The sequence below is a fragment of the Colossoma macropomum genome, unplaced genomic scaffold (assembly GCF_904425465.1).
Source record: "Colossoma macropomum unplaced genomic scaffold, Colossoma_macropomum, whole genome shotgun sequence".
In the NCBI taxonomy this organism is placed as follows: domain Eukaryota; kingdom Metazoa; phylum Chordata; class Actinopteri; order Characiformes; family Serrasalmidae; genus Colossoma; species Colossoma macropomum.
The window spans coordinates 36200831-36223463 of record NW_023494801.1 but is presented as its reverse complement, the minus strand read 5'-3'; the positions used below and the strand labels follow the sequence as shown (position 1 = coordinate 36223463).

The 22633-nt window shown below is 41.3% G+C and overlaps 1 protein-coding gene across 1 annotated transcript in view; it reads left to right on the top strand.

Moving 5' to 3' along the window:
* The window catches only part of csnk1da (casein kinase 1, delta a), a 56008-nt gene that overhangs the window by 24519 nt on the left and 8856 nt on the right, over positions 1–22633 (top strand). Inside the window, exons 3-8 of the mRNA XM_036590416.1 lie at positions 11045–11193; positions 12473–12701; positions 13081–13251; positions 13645–13793; positions 14025–14193; positions 18009–18121. Coding sequence (XP_036446309.1) covers positions 11045–11193; positions 12473–12701; positions 13081–13251; positions 13645–13793; positions 14025–14193; positions 18009–18121 — 980 coding nt within the window. The remainder of the gene's footprint in view (positions 1–11044; positions 11194–12472; positions 12702–13080; positions 13252–13644; positions 13794–14024; positions 14194–18008; positions 18122–22633) is intronic.

The following is a 22633-nucleotide window of genomic DNA, read 5'->3' as shown; positions in this document are numbered from 1 at the left end:
CCTTTTCTGTTTTAGGCTTGACATTGTACCAATAGAAGAACCCTTTTTGGGTGTTTACACTTAGTGTGCAAAGACAAATGTTATTGATGCTAACACAACACAAAAAAGTCACGCTGAAGCATTGAAAGGTTCTGTTTAGAGCCATCAGTTCTGTATAGAACCATTTCATGCTTAAATCGTTGTTTGTGTGGTGAAATGGTTCTGTGTAGCACCAAAAAGGGGTGGTTCTATTGTAACAAGCCTCACATCGTTGCAATAGAAGAGCCCTTTTTGGTGCTTTTACAGATCCATTTTCAAGAAGGTTCTATACGGAACCATTTACAACACATTCTCTATCATTCTGAGGAACCATTTCAAAGTGCAAGGAACCATTTAAACACGCAAAGGGTTCTTTGTGTGTTCATGGTTCTAAATAGAACCATTGTCTTTATAAAGGAACCCCAAACCGACTCACTTCATGACATGAGTATAAAAACATTTCTGTCCCAAAATGGCCCGGCCCGGCCCGGCCCGGCCCGGCCCGGCCCATCGCCCAAAGTGCCAAATAAAACCTGACAGGACAGCGCCGGTTACAACATAGCGACGGAATTAGCCACAATTAGATCACAAAGAAATGAAATATCAAACAATATTGAGTAATATGCTATAATAGTCAGCTGCCCAGAAGTTTAAATTCTGCTTTAATGATTTTGTCAAATAATGTTTTTAACCTTTTCAACCCCTCTGGACCACCGGTGGTTCCAAAACGCACTTCGTCATATTCGTCATAACTTTCATATTTCATAAGCTACATTCTAAAGGTGGGGGTCGTATGAGAGCTGTAACTGTCTTCTCTCCAGTCAAATAGATGGTGATGTAATTTTAAACCCTTATAATAAAAGAAGCTGAACTCAATTTTGTTTGTCTACTGAAAGTCGACCCATTTTTCCACAAATCTGGGCTATAAACTATAAACAGATGGCGTCTCTTCAGTGATCTGCTCTGTAAACATTATTTTTATAAATTAATACAAAGAGCGTCTAAGATTTTTGGCTTTCAGCAGTAAATTATAAGCATAAAGCAATATGTGTAGATCATAAAACACATGTTCTGTTAATTTGAGGGGAGCTTTTTACAAAAAGTAAATAGTTATTTCATGCAGTTACTGAATAATTTGCCTTATGATTTGGTCATGTAAATTCAGATGGGCAAACCAAAATAAACCCTGGTCAGTAACCTCCCATGTGCAGTGCTAAAATAGCGAGGTGTTAGCTTCACCTGTTTGACACAAGCTATATTTATACAGTTTGTTAAAATAGCCACATCACTGAAGGTGCAAGAGGAGGAAAAACGCAGCAGAGTGTAAAAATGTACAGGATGTTGCTTAGCAAGGCCGCAGAGACTCAGCTAAATTCAGAAAGCAGTTATTTTACATTTCCCACCGATGTGCCTGGGGTTGATATTCGTGGATTAGTCTGGGATCAGGCCATTTTAAGGCCATTTGAATTATTGATTTCTCTGGTGGAGCGAAGCTTTGTTTAATTCGGGATAATTAGCTTTAGTGGGGGCGGCCTTTTTGAAGTCAGCTGTAGGCTGGGATATCCCCCACTTCAACATCACTCGCTGATGCCGCATTTGCCTCTGTGCTAAGGCAGTGCGCAGCAAGTGCTCTCGTTGATGTATTTTCATCAGTGTCGGAGCAGAAATGCTCCTATATTTAATATTTCTGCCCATTAAAAGACAAAAATGTGGGACAAAAATGTGCAAAAAAGCCCCCAGAATGTTTCACATGTAATAAATCAATATGAATGAACCTGTAAATGCAGTGTCAGTGTGAATGAACGTCACTGTCGCTGGTAATAAAGCAGCCACTCCTTATATGAGAATGTGAGCCTCAGTTTCAGTCCATCCCTTTCTGTATTCTAATAAAATAGACTGGACGGTGAATCTATGCACTGCTTAATGTGTACATTTTCTGCTGTTGCTGTTATTCACTTAACACATTCATGCCTGAACAGCTAAATGGACTAACGTGGTTGAATTTGGTATGGTTATTGCTTGGATCACCATCTAACAGTGCTTTTAATTTTTGACTTTTTTAGAATCAGATATGGATGAATGCATTTAACATGAATTGATAAACCTCAGATTTGAGCCACATATCGTGATAAATTGAATCACAGTATGTAACAATATGCTTTTCTGAGTAGATCATGAATATTGTCAGAATTTATTATTGATTCATTATTGAGAATTTACATCAAGATGTCACAATATGCTTTACAGAGCATATCATCAGTACTTAAAACACAAAAACTGCAAGTTTGATTATAAAGAACATAATTAATCCTGTTTTATTGGATTGAGTGCAGCACAGTATGTGATGTTGATCACTGTGTTGGTAATTTTTGGATTTTTTTTGACTATTTTCCTTCCTCAGTGTGGCACCACTTTATCTTTTCCATTTTATCAGATGACCTAAAAATAAATTGACACATCTATTTTGATGGATTTGGCACATTTCTTAACCTCTTATTCTCCAGGGTATATTTGGGTTTGTCCATCTGAATTTACATGACCAAATCGTAAGACAAATTATTCAGTAACTGCATGAAATAAATGTACATTTTTATTTTATTTATTTGTTTATTTTTGTGAAAGCTCCCCTCAAATTAACAGGAAATGTGTTTTATGATCACACATTGCTTTATGCTTACAATTTACTGCTGAAAGCCAAAAATCTTAGACGCTCTTTGTATTATTTTATAAAAATAATGTTTACAGAGCAGATCACTGAAGAGACGCCATCTGAGATCCAGTTTATAGCTCAGATTTGTGGAAAAATGGGTCGACTTTCAGTAGAAAAAAATAATTGAGAGTTCAGCTTCTTTTATTATAAGGGTTTAAAATTACATCACCATCTATTTGACTGGAGAGAAGACAGTTACAGCCTCATACGACCCCCACCTTTAGAATGTAGCTTATGAAATATGAAAGTTATGACGAATATGACGAACATGACGAAGTGCGTTTTGGAACCACCGGTGGTCCCAAGGAGTTGAAAAGATTTGTGCTCTGAGAACATATGGACCAAAGGAAATGTTACGTTTCTGATATGGATGTTACTGTTAAAGTTTAGGTTTGTCCACTTCAGCGAGAGCCAAAATCGCCCCTTACCCTGACCGTTATTATATCTATATCAGCGAGCTTTATTGTAAATATTTCTTTATTGAAGAAGCGTTTGTTCTCCTGCTTGGGCGGCTGACTGACCGCTCTGTTCACGCTGTGAGTCAACACACCACACTCGGCGAAGCGCGTCGTCACGGGGTTTAAACACACAAACACACATGCTCGCTGTCGGACTCGCCCTGCATAATGTTCAGAGACGGTCGAACCAGAGAGGAGATGATTTTTAAGAGAAAATCACTGAACATGATCGTTTCCAAGAGCCGACTGACGTTCCCTCGATTTCTGCAGAACCGTTTTAACCTGACTGATATGAAATCGGTCACTGATAGTGATTTTAAAGAAGCTGTATGTTGCTGTAGCTCATAAAATGGGCTGATTTAACTTTATAGCCAAAATTCAACACTCAGTAGTTGAACTCAAACAGCGCTTTATGAGCTGATATGGACTTTGTCATACGCATCATAGCAGAAGTCCTGACCGGTGTAGTTCATTAATACAAGTGATATGTATGATCATGATAGCTTGTTAAATGCTGATTTTTCTTAAATGTGCTCTATTGGCCATTTTGACATTGACGTCTGTCATGACAGTTAAGAGTAACAGTAATATGACACTAATATTACTGAATAAAATCTATCATGGCTGCGTATGATCTCTATGACATGTTTATGAAATGGTAGTGTCAGTTATACAGCAGAGCGCAAGGCTTTCCGGATATTCTTGCACCAGGCAGTTTTTTCCGATTTTTTTGAGGTTTTATTCTGTTCTTCTTTTGTTTCTCGTTTTTCTATTGATTTTTTCCCCAAATATGAGTACATGGCTAAATTAATTGCTTCCTATTTTTGCGAAAAACTGCTTAAAAATGAAAGTGTGAAACTAACTGAAATGATGTCACTGATTTTAATATATTGACACAGCAGTAAATCGAGTAAGCCACAATATAAGCAAACCATTTTTTCCTGATTTCTGTTTGTGAGCGTGATAGTGGGCTGTATATGGTTGGTTCCTCAGGTGTACAGATTGAAATGCTTCCTCAGGCATGAGATTTGTCAGAACCGTAATGGTGGTAAGCCACAAATCAGCGTGGATAACGTGACATACGAACAGTGCAAACCAGGTTAATGTTATCCCATTTAGCTGAAGTGCTGTGTCAGGGATGTTTGTCACATTTTGGATTAAATTTAAAGCGCAGCAGACCCTCTATGTCGACTTAGTTTACAATGCAATGGACAGAAAGGAACAGCCAGTCTTTTAGGGTTAGCATGAGCTTAACACGGACGCCAGAACGATCGCCGCAATCAATTTTCCTTCAAGCTGCCTGACTCGGTGCTGCAGTCTTAGTAGAAATTCAGACATGAAACTACGTTTAGCACCATTTTTGCTAGGTTAGCGTTTTAATAAAGCAACTTTGACGGGTCCATCCATATGTTCAGTTACTGCGCATAAAAGCAATTCAGATTAATTCAGGTTAAAAATGAAGGAGTGAAGGAGCATCCCAGAATAATGAGATTAAAAACGGACTGATTTTAATTATGCTGTGATATAAACTTTTGGCCATTCTGCCCACTGCTGAGTTGTACTTTGGGGGTCTTCTCAGTCTGAAAGCAGTTCTGAGGTGGACAGTCCCTTAACAGCCTCTGATTGAACTTTATCTTGTGATATTAAAGCTTTCTCTCGCTCACTGCAGCAGTAAAATCTCCATTGTTTCACTTACGGAGGCTGGAAACTGTCAGAACAACACTTTACATGACTGATCGCTTAATTCTTGGTGTTGAAGTTTCCTAGAAACACTCGTGAGCAGGTTCCTGTAGATGTCCATTGGTTGCGTATTGGAGGATACAAACAGCTTTACTGTGTGATGCCCTGCACTTACAGACTGAATGAGGCACTTTAGCCAATTTATGCTTCAACACAATAGGCAACATGATCTGTACTGAACAGATTAGCAGTAGGATTGGAACCTGAACTCGACCTGGACTCCACCTGAAGACCTTTCGTGTTTATTCTTTCGAAGGAAGCTGAAGGTGCAGGTGTGTTTGTTTAGTAAGACTGGCCTGAACATCCCGACTGTGAAATTGGAGGAGAAAAGTGATGTGTTAGTTTTTTGTGCTTTCAAAATGGTAAAATATTTTGATTAGAGTTGGTACAGTATTGATTATGGGGCCCATACTGATCTGATATTTATATATCTGTTATCAGAGGTTCAGTTGTCAACCTTAAATAAGTTTCTCCAGGTGAAAAGTTCGTATTTGTACCTTTTCATAACCGGATGATTTAAAACAGAACAGTAAAATAAAAGCCTGGAGACGAGACGGGGTGTGTGGAGTCAGTACAGCTTAGAACATATCATTTCAGTGGATTATGGTTCAGTTATGTTCCCTGACTAAAGGTAAAGATGACAAGAGGGGAACTGACCCAGAGACAGTTTAGTACCTTTATTTCTGAGAGTGTTTGGTACCGTTTAAAGGTGCCATGTGTTAGATTTTAGGCTCATTTGTGCTCAGTGTTAAATATGGATACGAACACAGATGGAGTCTTCAGTCTGTACTCCACGTTCATTTCGTCCATACTTACGGATACGGACGAAACAGAGCCGTACCGCCAGAAATCGTGGGGTCAGTGTAGCCAGTGGTTCAAGCAAAACGCAGTTAATTTCTTTTATTGGTAATAAAGGTGAAAAGAATTCTTTGTTCACATGTCGCAAATTATTTAATCGCCTTACAAATCATTGCTTTCTGTAACGGTACATTAATATGACCTCCTCCACTGTCGTCATGCTTGTTGTCAAACATTTGGACTTCCCTCTAGTGGATGTACTGCTTAACATCCATGCCAATGTAAAGGACATATGGAAAGAACATGGGCAGTGATGGCTGCATTGTTTGAAATAAACATAATTATTTGTGTACGTAAAGAGCGTATAAATGAGCCTTTAGCAGCGTCTAGTGGTGAGGTTGGCAGATCACAACTAGCTGAATCCTCCTCCCTCACCCCTCCCTTTCCAAGCGTGTAGTAGGCCCCACGGTGGCCGTCAGGTTTTCTGCCGTCTTGTGTCCTCGTTTTGTTTTGCTGCTTTGTTTTCTCTTCTCTGACGGTGAGAATTCACTCTCCCTCGCTTTTTCTTGTGCTAAATCATAAATCTGATGGGCTATTTTTCAAAATTTGGGTTCTCAGACTTCTCACAACGCAAAATGATCAGCAGCTCCACCAGCAACCACTGATTCTTCTTCCTTCTACGTCTTCCAACCGGAGCTACAGCGCCACCAAATTCAAGTGTAAAATCGTTAAAGACGCCCTCTAGAGGCAGCGTTTGGTTTGTCCGTTCTGGGCTACTGTAGAAACATGGTGGCACGCCTCTGTTGGAAGAGCAGCTGCTCCCCATGTAAATACGAAGGGCTCATTCTAAGCTAATGAAAATACGATTCGTAGTTACAGGTGATTATACAGTAATGAAAACATGGTTTTGTTTACTATATTCTATTTCTGCTAATAGATCCTCCCAAATCTTACACACTGCACCTTTAATACATGCAGTTCCAATTCAGAGCTTTACAGATTGACACATAGTTGAAACAAGAACACAGAAAAGCCACAAGAATGAAGAGCAAAACCAACATATATGCAGTAGTACAGATATAAACACAGTGTAAAGTAAAGCCCTGATGTGTTTGATGTGATCAGTGGTTGAGCTCAGAGTGAATTGAGACTCTGATCTTCGTGTCCTGGAGCTCAGTTTCTCAGTCCTTCATCATTACTGGTCATAAATCAGAGATGTGAATATGGATGAGGGTCCTGAAGGATGTTTGCAGTGCAGGACCCCCATCCCCTCCCCCTGAATGCCCCCAGTGTCTGTACTGTAGCTGGGTAAGTGCATGCCAGTGGCACCGAGGGCCTGGCACGCTGCCAGCCGCCCCGCGTAACCCTGCGGTGTTGGTTCTGTTTAGCGCTGTTCGCTCTCACTGACTGCAGCATGACTGAACATGCACAGCACTCATATACTGCGCTCTCGCTCTCTCTCTCTCTCTCTCTCTCTCTCTCTCTCTCTCTCTCTCTCTCTTTTTCACTGTCGCTCGCTCTCTGCTCTCGCTCACTGCTCTCTCTCACTCTCTTGCTGTCTCTCGTTCTTTGGCTGTCTCCCTTACCCCTTTTTCTCTGTCCTTGCTTTCTGTCCATCTCTGGCCTGTTCCTTTTTCTCTTGCACTCTTTCTTTACTCCTTGTTTTTCTGTCTTCATGTACTTTTTCTCTTCCCTCCCTGTTTTTCCTCATGCGCTCACTCTTTCACTGCCTCATTTCTTTTTTTCTCTTTCTCTCTTTCTTTGTATTGCACTCTTCAAATGTCTACCTTTCTCTTTATTCTCTCTCTCTCTCTCTCTCTCTCTCTCTCTCTCTCTCTCTCTCTCTCTCTCTCTCTCTCTCTCTCTCTCTCTCTCTGATCCCATGGTGAGTAGTGTCCAGATGGTGAGTTTGGGGGAGGGAGGGGGGACGGAGGGGTGGAGTCTCTGCATTTCTCCTCCTTAACTGGGTCTGTTCTTTCGCTCCCAGCCTTATTCAGCACAGCATCAATATTCATGCTCACGACTGAGGGCTGTAAATCTCTGACCTCACTTCCATTCCATTACAGTCCGCACCGGAATCGGGTCGGTGAATCATGATCTCTCAGATTTAGTCAACAATAGTTTAAAAACTACGCCGAGCATTTTTACATTTAAAACCGCCTGAGAATTTTTTGGCCCAAAATGAGTGCGAACTTAGTGCATTATCGGTAATAATTAATTCTAAGGTTGTAAAATGAATTCCCGCCTTCAGATCGATGTGTTTCTGCTTGTTTTTTATGCCCTAATTGAAAAGCTGCTGCCTTTGCATGACTATACTGTGTGTCACTCTCTCAGGGAAAGAAACCAGCCTGAAGCGCAATACGTAACTGATCTTATTGTATTAACGAATGTGTAATCTCTCCAGGCGTATCCATCGACGTGCGTTCATTCATTTAAACCTGTTCAGGATTAAAGTCCAGACGCCAGTGCTGGGGAACAGGGCGGCTCGTAGATGGAGGATGACCCAGACTGGGAGATATATTTACCCTTGCGTGCGCACTCAGAAATAGCTGACCTGGAAGATGTGTGTGCTGAAATGCTGAGCTGCAGAAGCTCTGCTGTGGAAGGGAACACGCACCACTGATCAGTCAGCAGCTGCCCTGATGGGCCTTCCGTCTGTGGCCCCAAATATCTGTGCTCGAGTCCCTACATGGGGCGCAAATACCTGAACCATTAGACACCCAGAATATCTGCTTTGGTTACTAGAGAGCAAAGGTTCAAAACTGTTCCAAAGGAAAAAAGGAAGACTGAATATCTGTGTTGCTATTTGTGTTAGATTATTTCTACACACTTAATCTGTAGATTAGATTAATAATCTATATATTTTGCCTTCTTCAGTTTCTCGTTCTTTGCCGCCACCACTATTCGAAGCAATTTTTTGTACACTACACTTCCTTTACAGTCTGTCAGAGTGACTATGTGGATCATATGAACATTATAGAGGCTTTTTAAATGAAACAGAAGCCATATCGCCCCCTACACTTCCTGTAGTGTATTACAGTCTGTCAGAGTGACTGTGTGGATCATATGAACATTATAGAGCTTTTTAAATTAAACAGAAGCCATATCGCCCCCTACACTTCCTGTAGTGTATTACAGTCTGTCAGAGTGACTGTGTGAATCATATGAACATTATAGAGCTTTTTAAATGAAACAGTAGAAGCCATATCGCCCCCTACACTTCCTGTAGTGTATTACAGTCTGTCAGAGTGACTGTGTGGATCATATGAACATTATAGAGCTTTTTAAATGAAACAGTAGAAGCCATATTGCCCCCTACACTTCCTGTAGTGTATTACAGTCTCTCAGAATGACTGAGTGGATCATATGAACATTATACACTTTTTTTTGCTAATTAGATCTTTCTACCTTTGTAATAGAGAAGGTAACGGCCAAGTTAGTCAAGTCAGCTTGACTTCATCATCTATTTTGCCAAGTCGTAATTAGTTTGTACCTCATTCTGATGCTTGTGAGTCCTTCAGAGATGTAGTTGGTGATTTGTTTATGCCAGATGTGATTGATTAGACACGATATGTACTGGAACTGCTAAAAAAAACTAACAAATTTATACCCCACCAACTAGCATGATGCTGACTGCGTGCCTAAACCATCACACTCATCTCAAACAGTGTGGAGGTGTTCAGCACTGTCTAATAGACTCGATTATGTGGTGTTTGGACACTATGACGCAGTTATAGCATTAAAAATAGACAGTTTTCAGTTTGTGTAGACAGCAGTATGCCCTGCCGCGCTGGAAATGTTTACGGTTTAGTCTTCTGGTTAATAGAGCCCTCCCTTATGGATACATGAAGCTCGTACAGCATCCACAGATAACGGCACAAACTCAATTAGACCGTATTAAACTCTATATATTACCCGTGAAAGCGCCGTGTCAGCCGGCGTGTCGGTGGCTGAAACATGGCTGCGGGGGCAGAGAGGGCAATCAGTGTAGAGCAGGAGCGATAGTGTTGCTCTGATCTGATTGGTTTTGTGCTCTCCTGCTGAGGAGGCCTTTATCCTCTACCCCAGCGCCACCTTCAAGGTCGCCCCGCAGCCGTGCTTTATAGCCGCTGCTTTATATCTTCTGCCTGAACGGACCGACCGAGGGCCGGCGGTTTATACGAGCCGAACCGCCGTGTGGCATTTTATCACGCTGCCGTCCTAAAACTGAATCAAACAGCCTCCCCACCCCCACCCACCAGCTGGAGAATATCATCCACGGTGGAGGTCACCTTCACTCTCCGGGTGTCTTATGATCTATAATGACGCCATCTCTGACGATCAGTTATAACTTGGAGATAAGCAGACAGTCAGAGCCTAGTTTATCAATAAGGTTTACATTTTGCTGTCGAATTACATTCAAGCAAAATAAAAGAACAAAGATGATAAAGTGGTCACTTTTATTAAAAATAAAGAACTTTGCACGCCGGAACTTCATGTAGCTGTTCGGGTCAATTTTATGGCTGTATTTTACATCATAAGAGCATGAAGATTGAACACGTTGGCCGACAACGGCTCAAGGAATCAGCCTCAGGCATCTGATGTCTATTTACTGTTTACCTAAGTTAAAATAGTTTTTCTTTCGCAAGATTTCAGTTCTCCAGTACATGCCGCCCTTTTATCATGTTTTATATTCACTGCCGGGCAGAAACGCAAATGCCTGATCAGTCATAATTCTGTAATTTTATTTATTGAGTCAGCAAATGTGTTTCCGTTAATTTATTATTTGTTTTTGTCAGCAAAACAGTTGATCCACCTCAAGCCTGCATACGAGCTTTTGGTGTTTTTCATATTGTGAAATTGAATAAAGACGTGTGTGGAAATCTAGCTAGTGAGCAGTGACTGGCTGTTCAGGTCAGTGGGGCAGGAGGAGATTACGTCTGTACTGATGTGGGGCAAAAATGCTTTTTTACTTTTTATGTAAATTAATATTTAGAGCTGTTGTTCAAAGCAGTTCTGCAGTATATCTGTTGGTCCATTCATCGTGAGCTTCACTCAGTGTAAAGGGCAGCTGCTGTGTTCAAATGATGTAGAAGAATTAAAATACAGACATGTTTGTTTTTTCTGTTGTTTTTTGACAGCGGTGATGTGTGAACCTGGTGCAAGATTGGCTGTTGGACACAAATTAAGCCCTAAATGGCTTCTATGGTTTTGAAATGTCTGTCAGTCATTTTTCTTCTGTACAATTACACTGAGTGCTGTTTGAATGAGGCAGCCAATCAGAACAGAGCTCATTTACATATCAGCCCCTAACATTTTTTGTTTTTTTCCTTTTCCCTAGTTGGGATCCCGACGATTAAATGGTGCGGCGCTGAGGGCGACTACAACGTGATGGTGATGGAGCTCCTGGGTCCGAGTCTGGAGGACCTCTTCAACTTCTGTTCCCGCAAATTCAGCCTGAAGACTGTTCTGCTGCTGGCTGACCAGATGGTAAGGCTGCAGCGCGCTCACCCGCGTCCACTCCTGTCGCAGAGCGCTCCGCTTAATTACAGAGGGCTTCTGCAGCGCAGTGACGGTTAAAGGGACCGGTCTTCACCTCCAGGATCAGATTTAATCCTGCTGTTTTACATCAGCGCTGTAGTTCCTCCTCCACCGGCTGACAGATAGAGCTTTGACGGCCCGAGGCCTTTTCAGTTATGAAAGGACGTATTATTCTGGTTAAGTCATTGCATCATCACCTTGTTTGCATTGTTGGGTTTCATCATGGCAACACATTCTCTCGCTGTTGGCACGATGGCTCCCTCGCTAACCTGGTCGTTGTTCACTGTTTAGTTTTACTGTGTAGTGAACTGACCGGAGAATAGGTGATGATGATTTAATGTCGAGAGCACTACACCTTAGCTGAGACGTCACGTACAGCCTATAGACTCAGTCTTTCTCTTTTCTTTCCCTTTTCTCTCGTTCTCTTGCTCTTTTTTCTCGTTCGCTCTTTCTGTTTCTTGCTGGCTAACTGTCTCGCTCTTGCTTGCTCACTCTTTCTCTTTCTTGCTTTTGCTCTCTCTCTCTCTCACCCCCCCATATATTCTCTTTTCTGTCCCTCTCTTTTGCTCTTTTCTTTCTCCCTCTCAATTCTTTCTCGTTTGCCTTCCCTCTCTCCTGCCCTCTTTGTGTCTTCTCTCTTTCTTTATTTCTATTTTGGCCTCTTGGACTCTTCATCCTCGCTCACTCTCTTGCTTGCTTGTCATGTTTTCTCTTTCTCTCTCTCTCTCTATCTCTCTCCATATTCTCTTTTCTGTCCCACTCTTTTGCTCTTTTTCTTTTTCACTCTCGCTCTCCTTTCTTTTTCATTTGCTTCCTCTCTCTCCTGCCCTCTTTCTCTTTTCTATCTCTTGATATTTCTCCATCTCACTCTATTTTGGTCTCTTGGACTCTCTTCATCCTTGCTCACTCTCTTGCCTGCTTGTTATGTTTTCTCTCTCTCCTCTATATTCTCTTTTCTGTCCCTCTCTTTTGCTCTTTTCTTTCTCACTCTTGCTCTCCTTTCTTTCTCATTTCCCCTCTTTCTCTTTTCTCTCTCGATATTTCTCCATCTCACTCAATGTCGGTCTCTTGCTGTCTTTTCTTCTTTTCCACTCTCTTGCTTGCTGTCATATTTTCTCTCTCTCTTCTTGCTCTTACTTGTTCATGCTTTCTCTTTCTCTCTGTCTCACTTCCAGACTCTTTTCTCTCTCGCCTCTCCTGCTCAACCTGTCCTCTGTTTCGCCCTCAGATCAGCCGTATCGAGTACATCCACTCCAAGAACTTCATCCACAGAGACGTGAAGCCCGATAACTTCCTGATGGGCCTGGGGAAGAAGGGCAACCTTGTTTACATTATCGACTTCGGCCTGGCCAAGAAATACAGAGACGCCCGCACACACCAGCACATCCCCTACCGCGAGAACAAGAACCTGACCGGCACTGCTCGCTACGCCTCCATCAACACGCACCTCGGCATCGGTACACCCCCCTTTTCACTTCACGCATACATATTCACTTGTACATGCTAGTTTTTTGGCTTTATAATGTGGTTTTAATTGAATATAATTACTTTAAAGTATGGCTGCACAATATATCAATTGTTAGTCATTACAGTATCGCCCTTCGCAAATACTAATATCATTGAGGGTCAGTGTATGTTTTAATTTGGTGAAGTGCAGACCAACATACTGAAAGACTCAATACGAATGCAGTGTAATTGCATGTGATGTTTAGTTCTATGCCATGCATCCCCATTCAAAGCTAGTTTGCAGCCTGAAACGAGTCTAATTATCTGTGTCATGTAAACCGTGGATGAGATTTCTTGACGTTTTCCCCGTTGTTGTCTTCCTTTCTACAGAGCAGTCCAGAAGAGATGATTTGGAGTCTCTTGGCTACGTGCTCATGTACTTCAACCTGGGCTCTCTGCCCTGGCAGGGCCTGAAAGCCGCCACCAAGAGGCAAAAATACGAACGCATCAGCGAGAAGAAAATGTCCACCCCCATCGAAGTTCTCTGCAAAGGATACCCATGTAGGTTAAGTTTTCTGTTAGGGTGGCCGATAGTCCGTATTTAATTGCATGGCTCATTTAAGAGATGTAGGACTAAAGTGGCATAATAGTCTGAGGTTCTGTGCAGTTGTGGATTTAAAATCATGATGACGCCTGAAGTTAAAGGGTAGCATGAATAGTTCTTTTTGATTGGATATAATAAACCAATGAGTAAAGAAAATCTTATTTTTTTAAATGTGGCACTGCTGGTGCGTCTGTTCCTATTTATCAAGAGAAATTTATCTCAGGGAAAGGAAATATCGTGAGGCGCATCGTGTTGTATTTTTGCTGTATTTCCCATCATTCTTTTAGCTATTCTCATGTGATTCGACACATTTATGAGAAATAACTTGTGCTGTTCCTCGTCTTTCTCAGCCGAATTTGCCACATACCTCAACTTCTGCCGCTCCTTACGCTTTGACGACAAACCGGACTACTCGTATCTGAGACAGCTCTTCAGGAACCTCTTCCACAGACAGGGATTCTCCTACGACTACGTGTTTGACTGGAACATGTTGAAATTCGTGAGTATGAACAAGAGAAGAGCAGGTGTCTCATGGGTGTCCCGTTCCGTCCTGGAGGGTTACACTGGTTTCCTGTACACATCTGCTGATCCATGATAGCTCCTGATATCGAATCGTCTCCTAAAGAATCAAAAATTTACACCTTCTCTCCTTATGGTTTGGTGAGGTTGGGTAGAGCTGGTCGTTTTGTGTCTGTGTCACTGACGTTCTGGTATGTGCTCTGGTGTTCAGGGAGCAAACAGAGCGGCTGAAGATGCTGAGAGGGAGCGCAGAGACCGAGAGGACAGACTGAGGCACGGCAGGAATCCAGCCGCCAGGGGCATGCCATCGGCCTCCAGCAGACCCAGAGGAACGCAGGAAGTAGCACCGCCCACACCCCTCACCCCAACCTCACACACAGGTGAGTGCACAGAGGAGGCCTTGGCTGTGTCTCAAACTGACTATATAGCCCTGTCCACTGCGTGCTTTGTTCTTTTGTGCCTGGAATGGTCCTGTTGACTTTGTCAAGGGTCACCAGTCTTACCCAGAATGGGCTGGTGTGGCTACACATTTTCCCGATTCTACTTGTTGATTTGTTTGTACTCGTGTATGAAATGAAAACCTGCAGTCACACCTCATAACATTGGTGTCCTCTGCACTATAAAGTGCACTAAATTGGACTCACTATATATAATGCACTGTTTTGGACTCGGTGTGCCCAGTTTGGTATACAGTGTACTATTCTGGGCTGTCTGATACCCTGTTTGCTATATAGTATGCTAATTTGGACTGTATCCCAAATGATCCCCTATTCGATGTACAGTGCTCTGTTATGGACTGGGTTTGAAACTGTGCCCAATTCACTACATAGCGCTGTTTTGGGCTGTGTCCCATATAATGCCATTTTCCTAGATAGTGCATTAATTTTTTTTAACTTGATAATTTTTGTATTAAACTATGCCCTATTTACTATATAGTGGACTGTTTTGGACTATTTACAGGGTTTGGCAACATGGGCTCCACAACAGAACTGGATGATTAGGCAACAATAAAATAGTCAGTAAAATAAAGCTCTGCTTTTCATTCTGACACAGTTTATTAATAGATGGTCTTAAAAGCTGGAGTTTATATAGCGTATACATGCTAATTCGCCAGCCTTCGTTTTAACATGCAGCTGGTCACCATAGTAACAACTTGACAGTCAATCCAGATGGTTTCCTGATATGTTTAATCTGCAACAAGAAACTGTCAAACACTAAAGTCTCGAAGCTGAAGTCAGTTTCTCGTTCGAATTGTCCCACTCCACCTTAAATGGTGCTGCAGTTACATTCTGACATCTCAGGCACCATGTAAGGTGGAGTGGGACAGTTTGAGCAAGGAGCTGGCGAATGAGAAGCGACTTCAGCCTCGTAAAAAAATCAAACATGGAGAAGCGTTTTACAAGAAACTTCTACTTTTGTGGAAAAGTTTCCTGTCAGAGATGCGAGAAAAGCTATAACTGAGCTAAAGCTTAAAGCAGAGCAAAGTAAGTCTGTGTTTTTGTTTATATTTTTTAGTCTATACTAACACATCAGCACATACTGAGACATATTTACCATCTTGGCTGTAAATTGGACATAAAATGTGGCTTCCAATGTGGTTTGATTTTTGCTGAAAACACAAAAAAGGCTCTTAACTTTTGGGTTGACGACCCCAGCCTTATTATATAGTGCACAGTTGTGGACAGTGTCCAACAGTGAGCGCTGTTCACTATGTAGTGCACTATTTCAGAAATTATTTCATAGTCATTTCAAGACATGGTTAAAAAAAAATCCAGTTCACTCTTAAAATCCTGTAATGCTCCAAGGTGTACACGCTGTACCCTGACAGCCCTGGAATCCCCATAATGCCCTGTGTGGAACCTCTTTCACTGTGTAAAGTTAGTGTATGGTTTAGAACAGTTTCTGTTCCTGGTTGAGGTGTTCTGTGTAGTGTTATCAGTTTTCCAGTGTAGATGATGGCGATAAGGCACATGACTTCTTTAGTAGTGTTGTGTTGGCGCTAGTACTGAGTCCTTGATTTGGAGAGTGCGTCCTGTCTGTCTTCACCTGTCTTGGCTGATCGGTTTTATTTCCTGTTTGTGTTCTTCAGTAGCAGCGTCTAGCAGCAGGTTTTCTTTTTTGAGTTTGTTTGTGTTCTCAGCTGAGGGGAAGTGGTAAAGCACTTGCACACGTTCCCTCTAGAAAGGAAATCACATGACGTCAAGTGTTGTGTTCAGAAAAGAACTGATGTTTCCACATTTGTCAGGTGATATTGTGACTGGGGCTCTGATGTGGAACCAGCCTTTTAATGAGCTCCTTTAGCTGGAGTGTGTTGTGTTTGGCTGGTATTTAAATATTATATGGGCAGAGGTAGAGCAGCCTGAACCCATACCTGGGTAAAATTTAATTTTTGGGCTAAAATAATGACCAAAATATAAGTACCATCCAAAAAAAAAAATGAGTAGAAGTACCAAAGTATCGGGTCAGAAAAGCTACTAAAGATACTGAGTAACTTGCAGTGGAACTTCTTAATACATCCATCATCTTTTAGCAAGAACTGAAGATTGTGCATCTCTATTCTTGGTTTAAAATAAAATGCTAAACCTCAAGTCTGATATGGGATGAATATGATTGTCTAAGTAAAAGGAGATTCCTTTACTTACTAATCTAGAAGTATTACAATTAGTATCAACATTTTACTGAGGTACATGTTCTAGAGTAAGTGTAACTAGTTACTACTGGGGGTGATTAAATTGGCGTCCTGCAAACAACAATGGACAAAAGTATAAACAAAAAATTCAGGCTTTACGGAGGCTGCGGACACTTCAGAACAAAATGACGTTATTTAGTCCGTGTTTATAGATCACAGTGTGAGAAACCACATTAACAAGTTTGCTAGAGGTTACTTAACAGCTCCACACACTTTGAGGAGTGTGAAGTTAGGCATGCAGTTATGCACGATGCTGGTTGGTGGGGTATAAGACTCCATTAATCAGTAGTTACATTAGCCTCGTTGGCCCAGTGCAAAGCTAAAGAAGCAAACTGTACGTGTGGCGTTTACGTTTGGGGTGATCTGCGGTGAACTTTTAAAAAATTAGAGAGAGTGTTCAGGTTGAAACTCGCTTGACAGTCTGGCCACATGCTGCAGTGGTTTGAGGAGCCATTGGTAGATCAGTTAGAGATGGTTTGATCAAAGTTGATGTGAAATCGACTTTAATTGTAAAGAAACATTCAGTTTCCTCACTAAAATGAATGGTTGGAAATTAGACGGTAACTATTGTTCCATAGTCCTAAACTCGGGCCAGTTTAGCAAAGCGGGGCTGCTGTTAAGCCGGGGTTACACTACACGACTTTAACCCTGATTTTAGCCCTGATTCTCAGTCTGGCCAAGTCGGTGGCTGTCGGCTCTAGTCTGCAGATTTCTGGTTGAGTCAGAGCCGACAGTTGGAGAGAGTCGTGTGTGAGGGGTGCAGACTCAGATTTACTGCCTCCTGATCGCATTTTGACCTCACTCTGACCGTAAACTAGTGTAAATAGGTTTACAGCCCAATTTGAACAGACTCCTGCAACAGCCAGTGAAAACTGAGAGCACGAAAGAAGAAAATGCAAGTAAACAAAGAAAAATGGAGAAAAGTCTCTCACATGTGGAGCGAAGCTTTTTAGTGAACTGAGTTTAAGGCACAATGGAGTTTATGTACATTTAAAACTCTAATAATACCAGCTGATCACATTTTTAAGTCCATGAGCCTCAAATACACTTTTACCTGCTGCTTCTTCACTGTATCAGTGCAAACAGCAGGGAAAACAGCAGCAGCAGCTCCACGTTTGTTTATTTGGGTCTCCAAGTAACAGGAAAACGCAAGAGTTCTGTGGGTTCCATTCGGTTCAGCAGCAGATTAAAAGTTGTAGTGTCTGATCCCTGATTGTTTAGTGTGGGTCCCCAGTATTTGTCACCCAAAAAAATCTGTGAGACGTCCAGTCTGTTATTATCTGCTCAGACTTTACAAGTCATGTAGTGAACCCAAGGTTTTAGCCAGATAACTTAAACCCAAAGTCAAGCCTGTCCTGTAGAGGAGGTGGCCAGCTATTGGCCGGCTGTCAATTTAAGCTCTAGTTATCCAGCTTACTGAGGAAACCCTGCCTTAGAAAACACCCTGCCGATGTCTGTGCACAGCTCCACACTAATGCTGATGTGTTTCTGTCGTTTGTGTGTCAGGAATGGAGCGCGAGAGGAAGGTCAGTATGAGATTACATCGCGGAGCTCCAGTTAACATCTCCTCATCTGACCTGACCGGCCGACAGGACACTTCACGGATGTCCACATCACAGGTAAAAGCCCTGATCTGAAGCTTTTTTGGTAGAAAGCATTGAGATCATTCATATCCTCGTTGTTGTTCTGTAGCTGGAGTATTTTTGCCCACTGGCTGGCTATCTGTGGCAACAGTGCTGGTCTCTGAGCTTGGTGCTCGTCCATGGCTCCCTGTGATCGGATGGAAATCAGAAAATTGAGTCTTTTTATTCAAGTATGAAGGGCAAACTCTAGGGAGCCTCAAGGGAGCCATTCGGGTGCACCATACGTCTGCTGTGGCTGGCGTGGAAATGCTGGTGCTGCCTCCAGGCTTTCAAAGCTGCTAGCATGCAAAGTTGGTGGGTTCAGATCCTCATAAATGGTTTTAAATGTTTAGTCTACAGAAAGTGCTACTGAGTCACAAAAGCCTTTGTTTATGCAAATTTAAAAAAAAAAAAATCCTAAGATGTGAATAATAGTGGGGTAAATATATCTTCATCTCGTCTGTGCTCATTCTTAGTTTATTAAACATCTGACTTGGCTTTGTGCACGGCTTAGTTAGTGTTTTCATGGGATATGTATTGTGTAATCACTGGCATAAGTAGGTGTATTATAATATGCACAGTTTTTGCAGGATTTCGCATTCCTGCAGAGAAACCGGAGATGATACTGTTGTGTAAATATCTTTTGTGAACTTTCGTGCTAAATATAGTTTCAAAATAAACTCAGAAATCAGAATCATGTTTATTTCAGCCAGGACGTTACACATACAGGGAGTTTCGTTTTGGTAAATGCAGACATATAATATGACATTAACAAAGAGTGAAAAAATAATAACTGAAAAAGAAGCTTCATATGAAACAAAATCTCCAAAATGTTACATTTTAATGTACATTAATATGGTGGGATTTTAGTTCAACTTATTATGGACCGTTCCTGTTGGTCCATTATTACATTAACGGTGTGAAGGGCAGCTAGTATTTTCAAAAATAAAGGTATTTAAGGAGATGCAAGGAATGATGGGCACACATACAGTGTTGTTAATTTCAGTTCACCGATTGATACATTTAGTACTTTTACAATACTCATTAAGGTACTTCAGTACTATTGAGTGTAAAATAATTGTCATTCAGTACCAAATTTCAGTCGTTGATCTCATCGAATGTGAGCAAACGCTTTTTCCAGAATCTGCTGCTGATTTTCCATCTAAATTACATTATACGCTTGTTGTTTGTCAGTGCTGCTTTTTTAGTGTGCCGATCGTTAAATATAGCTATGTATATCTCCTTTACAGCAGCGCTCACACGTTTCTGGTTTAAGCCACACCAGCTTTGGGTTTAAAATGTAATTGTAATTTAATTGTCATTTATATTTAATGTAAAGTCTACATTAAAACAAGATGTTGGCGGGAAAAAGTAGTGTTCAGGACTGGGTTGCACCAGTTTTTTCTTTGAGATCGAAACTAATAACTTGTTTTGCTAGCATACATGCTAAAAACATAAAAAATCGGCTACATAGCTACCAAATAAACATTACTCAGTGCTGCCCTTAATGTGTTGGAGTGCCAGGTGAGATGTTAGAGCTTTATTTATTTATTTGTTTATTAATTTTTTTTTAACAATGAGTCCAGTAGGGTTGGAAGATTAATCATTTTTATATCGAATTGCACTTTTAAAGAGCAGTTATCAAATCACAAACTGCAGTTTTAATCATATCCTACGTTATCATAATCACAGTTACAAGTGTTAAGTGGAGAAACAGCCTAATAACAGAGCTTGTGAAGTGACTTTCTGGCAAACTACATTAAGTTCAAGACTGGAGCCCGAACAAATGAATGGGCTGCGGTTCTTGAAAAAAGGCCTGGAGCTTAATTTAAAGAAACATAACTGCATTTAAATCACAATATTGAGCAGAAGAGTCAGAATTAGATCTTTTCCACAAATTGTTCAGCCCTAAAGTCTAGTGATGTGTTTTTGTAAATGTATCTCATCACATTTATTTGTCACATCGCAGTTAGACAGGTGTGAAGGTGAGTAAAAATCTTAGGTGTGTAGTTCCTTTATAGAACTTAAATACAAGAAAATAAGAAAAAAGAAAAATAAATATACATTAGACTCTAAATATACACACACACAATATACACATTAATATACTCCACTGTTGCCCTATTTCCAATTTACAGTTTAATTTATATTTGTTTTGACACTTTTCGCAGCATATCGCTGCTGTCGGAACCAAACCTCATCTCCATTTTTGTTGTTTTTCAGTTCTTTATATAATTTAATGTCTTGTCCTTTACGTTGTATGTAAATTTCACGATAAACAGACCAAAAGTGACCTAAAATGACTTAGAAAAGTCTGGTTCCATTGACTTACATTAAAAGTAAAGTATGTTTTTTCCTTCTACCATTTTGGAGATACAAGGTTTTGTTCCTACAGCAGAGATATGATTGTGAGATCCAGCTGCTTTGGCAAATGATTGCAGTCAGCTTAAATAATTGAGACCGTCTCAAATTATTGCAATTAGGTGAATGTCTGATAAAAAAAATATATATATTATAGGTCTTCGTGTTCTGTGCTTCTCGTTGGTTTCTCCAGCACTTGGACCTCAGGTGCTCAGGTGTAGGTGTAAATATTTACTACACACTGAAATCAACATTGAAACTAGTTTGTGTGGTGCAACCCGTTTTGTTGTAGTGATGTGTAAACCCGAACCTAAACGCTGGTGTGTTCAGTAGCCTATGTTTAAACTTGCGTGCAGCCAGTGCAGCCGACTCCCGGAGTCAGTCAGTGAGCCGCCGTACCCAGCCCTGCTGATACAAACACTCACAGATAAAGCAGTACAGCTTTCTGGAGAGCCGTTCGTTTTCCTACTCAGAGCGCTGTTTGTGATGTGCTTGCCACATTGTCATTGTTTGCTTTACATATAAATGTTTTTCCCCCCCCCTCCACCCCGCCCACCTCAGAATAGCATTCCCTTCGATCATCACGGCAAGTAGCTGCTCGCCACGTTCTGCTGTGAGAGGCCGGGGCAGCCCCGGGTGAGTGACGGTCGGGTGCCATCTTGTCTGGTGTGTCTGCACCTCCCTGCACTCAGTAAAGCCCTCCCTGCCCTCCTTTCTCTCTCTACTGCTGCCGTCCCACCCAGAACCCCCTCCAGTGCAGAATCAGGGATGCATTACGGATAGGGCCGTAAAAATGTGATGTGTCAGTTTGAAGGTGGTGATTCAACTGATTCAGCACAATTGAATAAAACCTTCAATTAAATTGGTACTTATTATTATTTTGGCAAAATACAATTTCTAAAATACTGTTTTTATAGGTAATATCTAAAGAAAGGGGTTTGTTTTTTGTCTTTCTTGCGTATTCAATTGGTACTGTAATTTGTAGGTGATGCGTACGGGATAAAGTATGTGTGATTACCCAAGATAGCCTGGATTGAAGCGTCAAAGGTGGAATGTTCACTTCAGCGAGATTTAGAATTAAACTGATTCAAACAACAAAATTGAACCTAATACTAGTGTTAGGCTAGTAAAGTGGGCTCATTGTGAGAGGAATCTTTCACCTTCTAATTTGCCCATCGCCAGAAAATGTTTTAAGTTACAGTAGTTCTCGGGTAAATTTGAGGACAAAGCTCCATTTTATTCACCCAAAAAAGTAATATATATATATATATATATATATATAATACACACACACACCGATCACTCACTGTCCACTCTATTAGACTCTCCTACCTTGTCAGTCCACCTTGTAGATGTAAAGTCAGAGACGATAGCTCATCTGCTGCTGCACAGTTTGTGTTGGTCATCCTCTAGTCCTTCATCAGTGGTCACATGACGCTGCCCACAGGACGCTGTTGGCTGGATATTTTTGGTTGGTGGACTATTCTCAGTCCAGCAGTGACACTGAGATGTTTAAAAACTCCAGCAGCACTGCTGTGTCTGATCCACTCAGACCAGCGCAACACACACACCACCACCACGTCAGTGTTACTGCAGTGCTGAGAATGATCCACCACCCAAATAGTACCTGCTCTGTGAGGGTCCATGGGGGTCCTGACCACTGAAGAACAGGGTAAAAGGGGGCTAACAAAGTATCAGAGAAACAGATGGACTACAGTCTGTAACTGTAGAACTACAAAGTGCACCTATATAGTAAGTGGAGCTGATAAAATGGACAATGAGTGTAGAAACAAGGAGGTGGTCAGAATGTTATGTCTGATTGGTGTGTATATATATATACATACCCATATAAATGACACTACCATGAGGTGAGGTCAAGCAGGGCTGCTGTTACCAAAGGAGCTTCAGGTTTTTATTTAGCTTACTTGTAAAACCTGCTGAAATTCTAGACTAATCCTGCTCCAATAGGGCTTTAGTGGTTCCTTCATTTTAAAAACTACTGCAGATTAAATTCTCTCCATTTTTATAGCATTTAAAGTTTATTTAAAGCAAGAAAAATCATTAAGTTTGAGATTTCCTGATACAATGAGCTGTTGAAGTCAGTGATTTACGCCTCTACTCATAGCAGAACCCACTTCTTGTAGATAC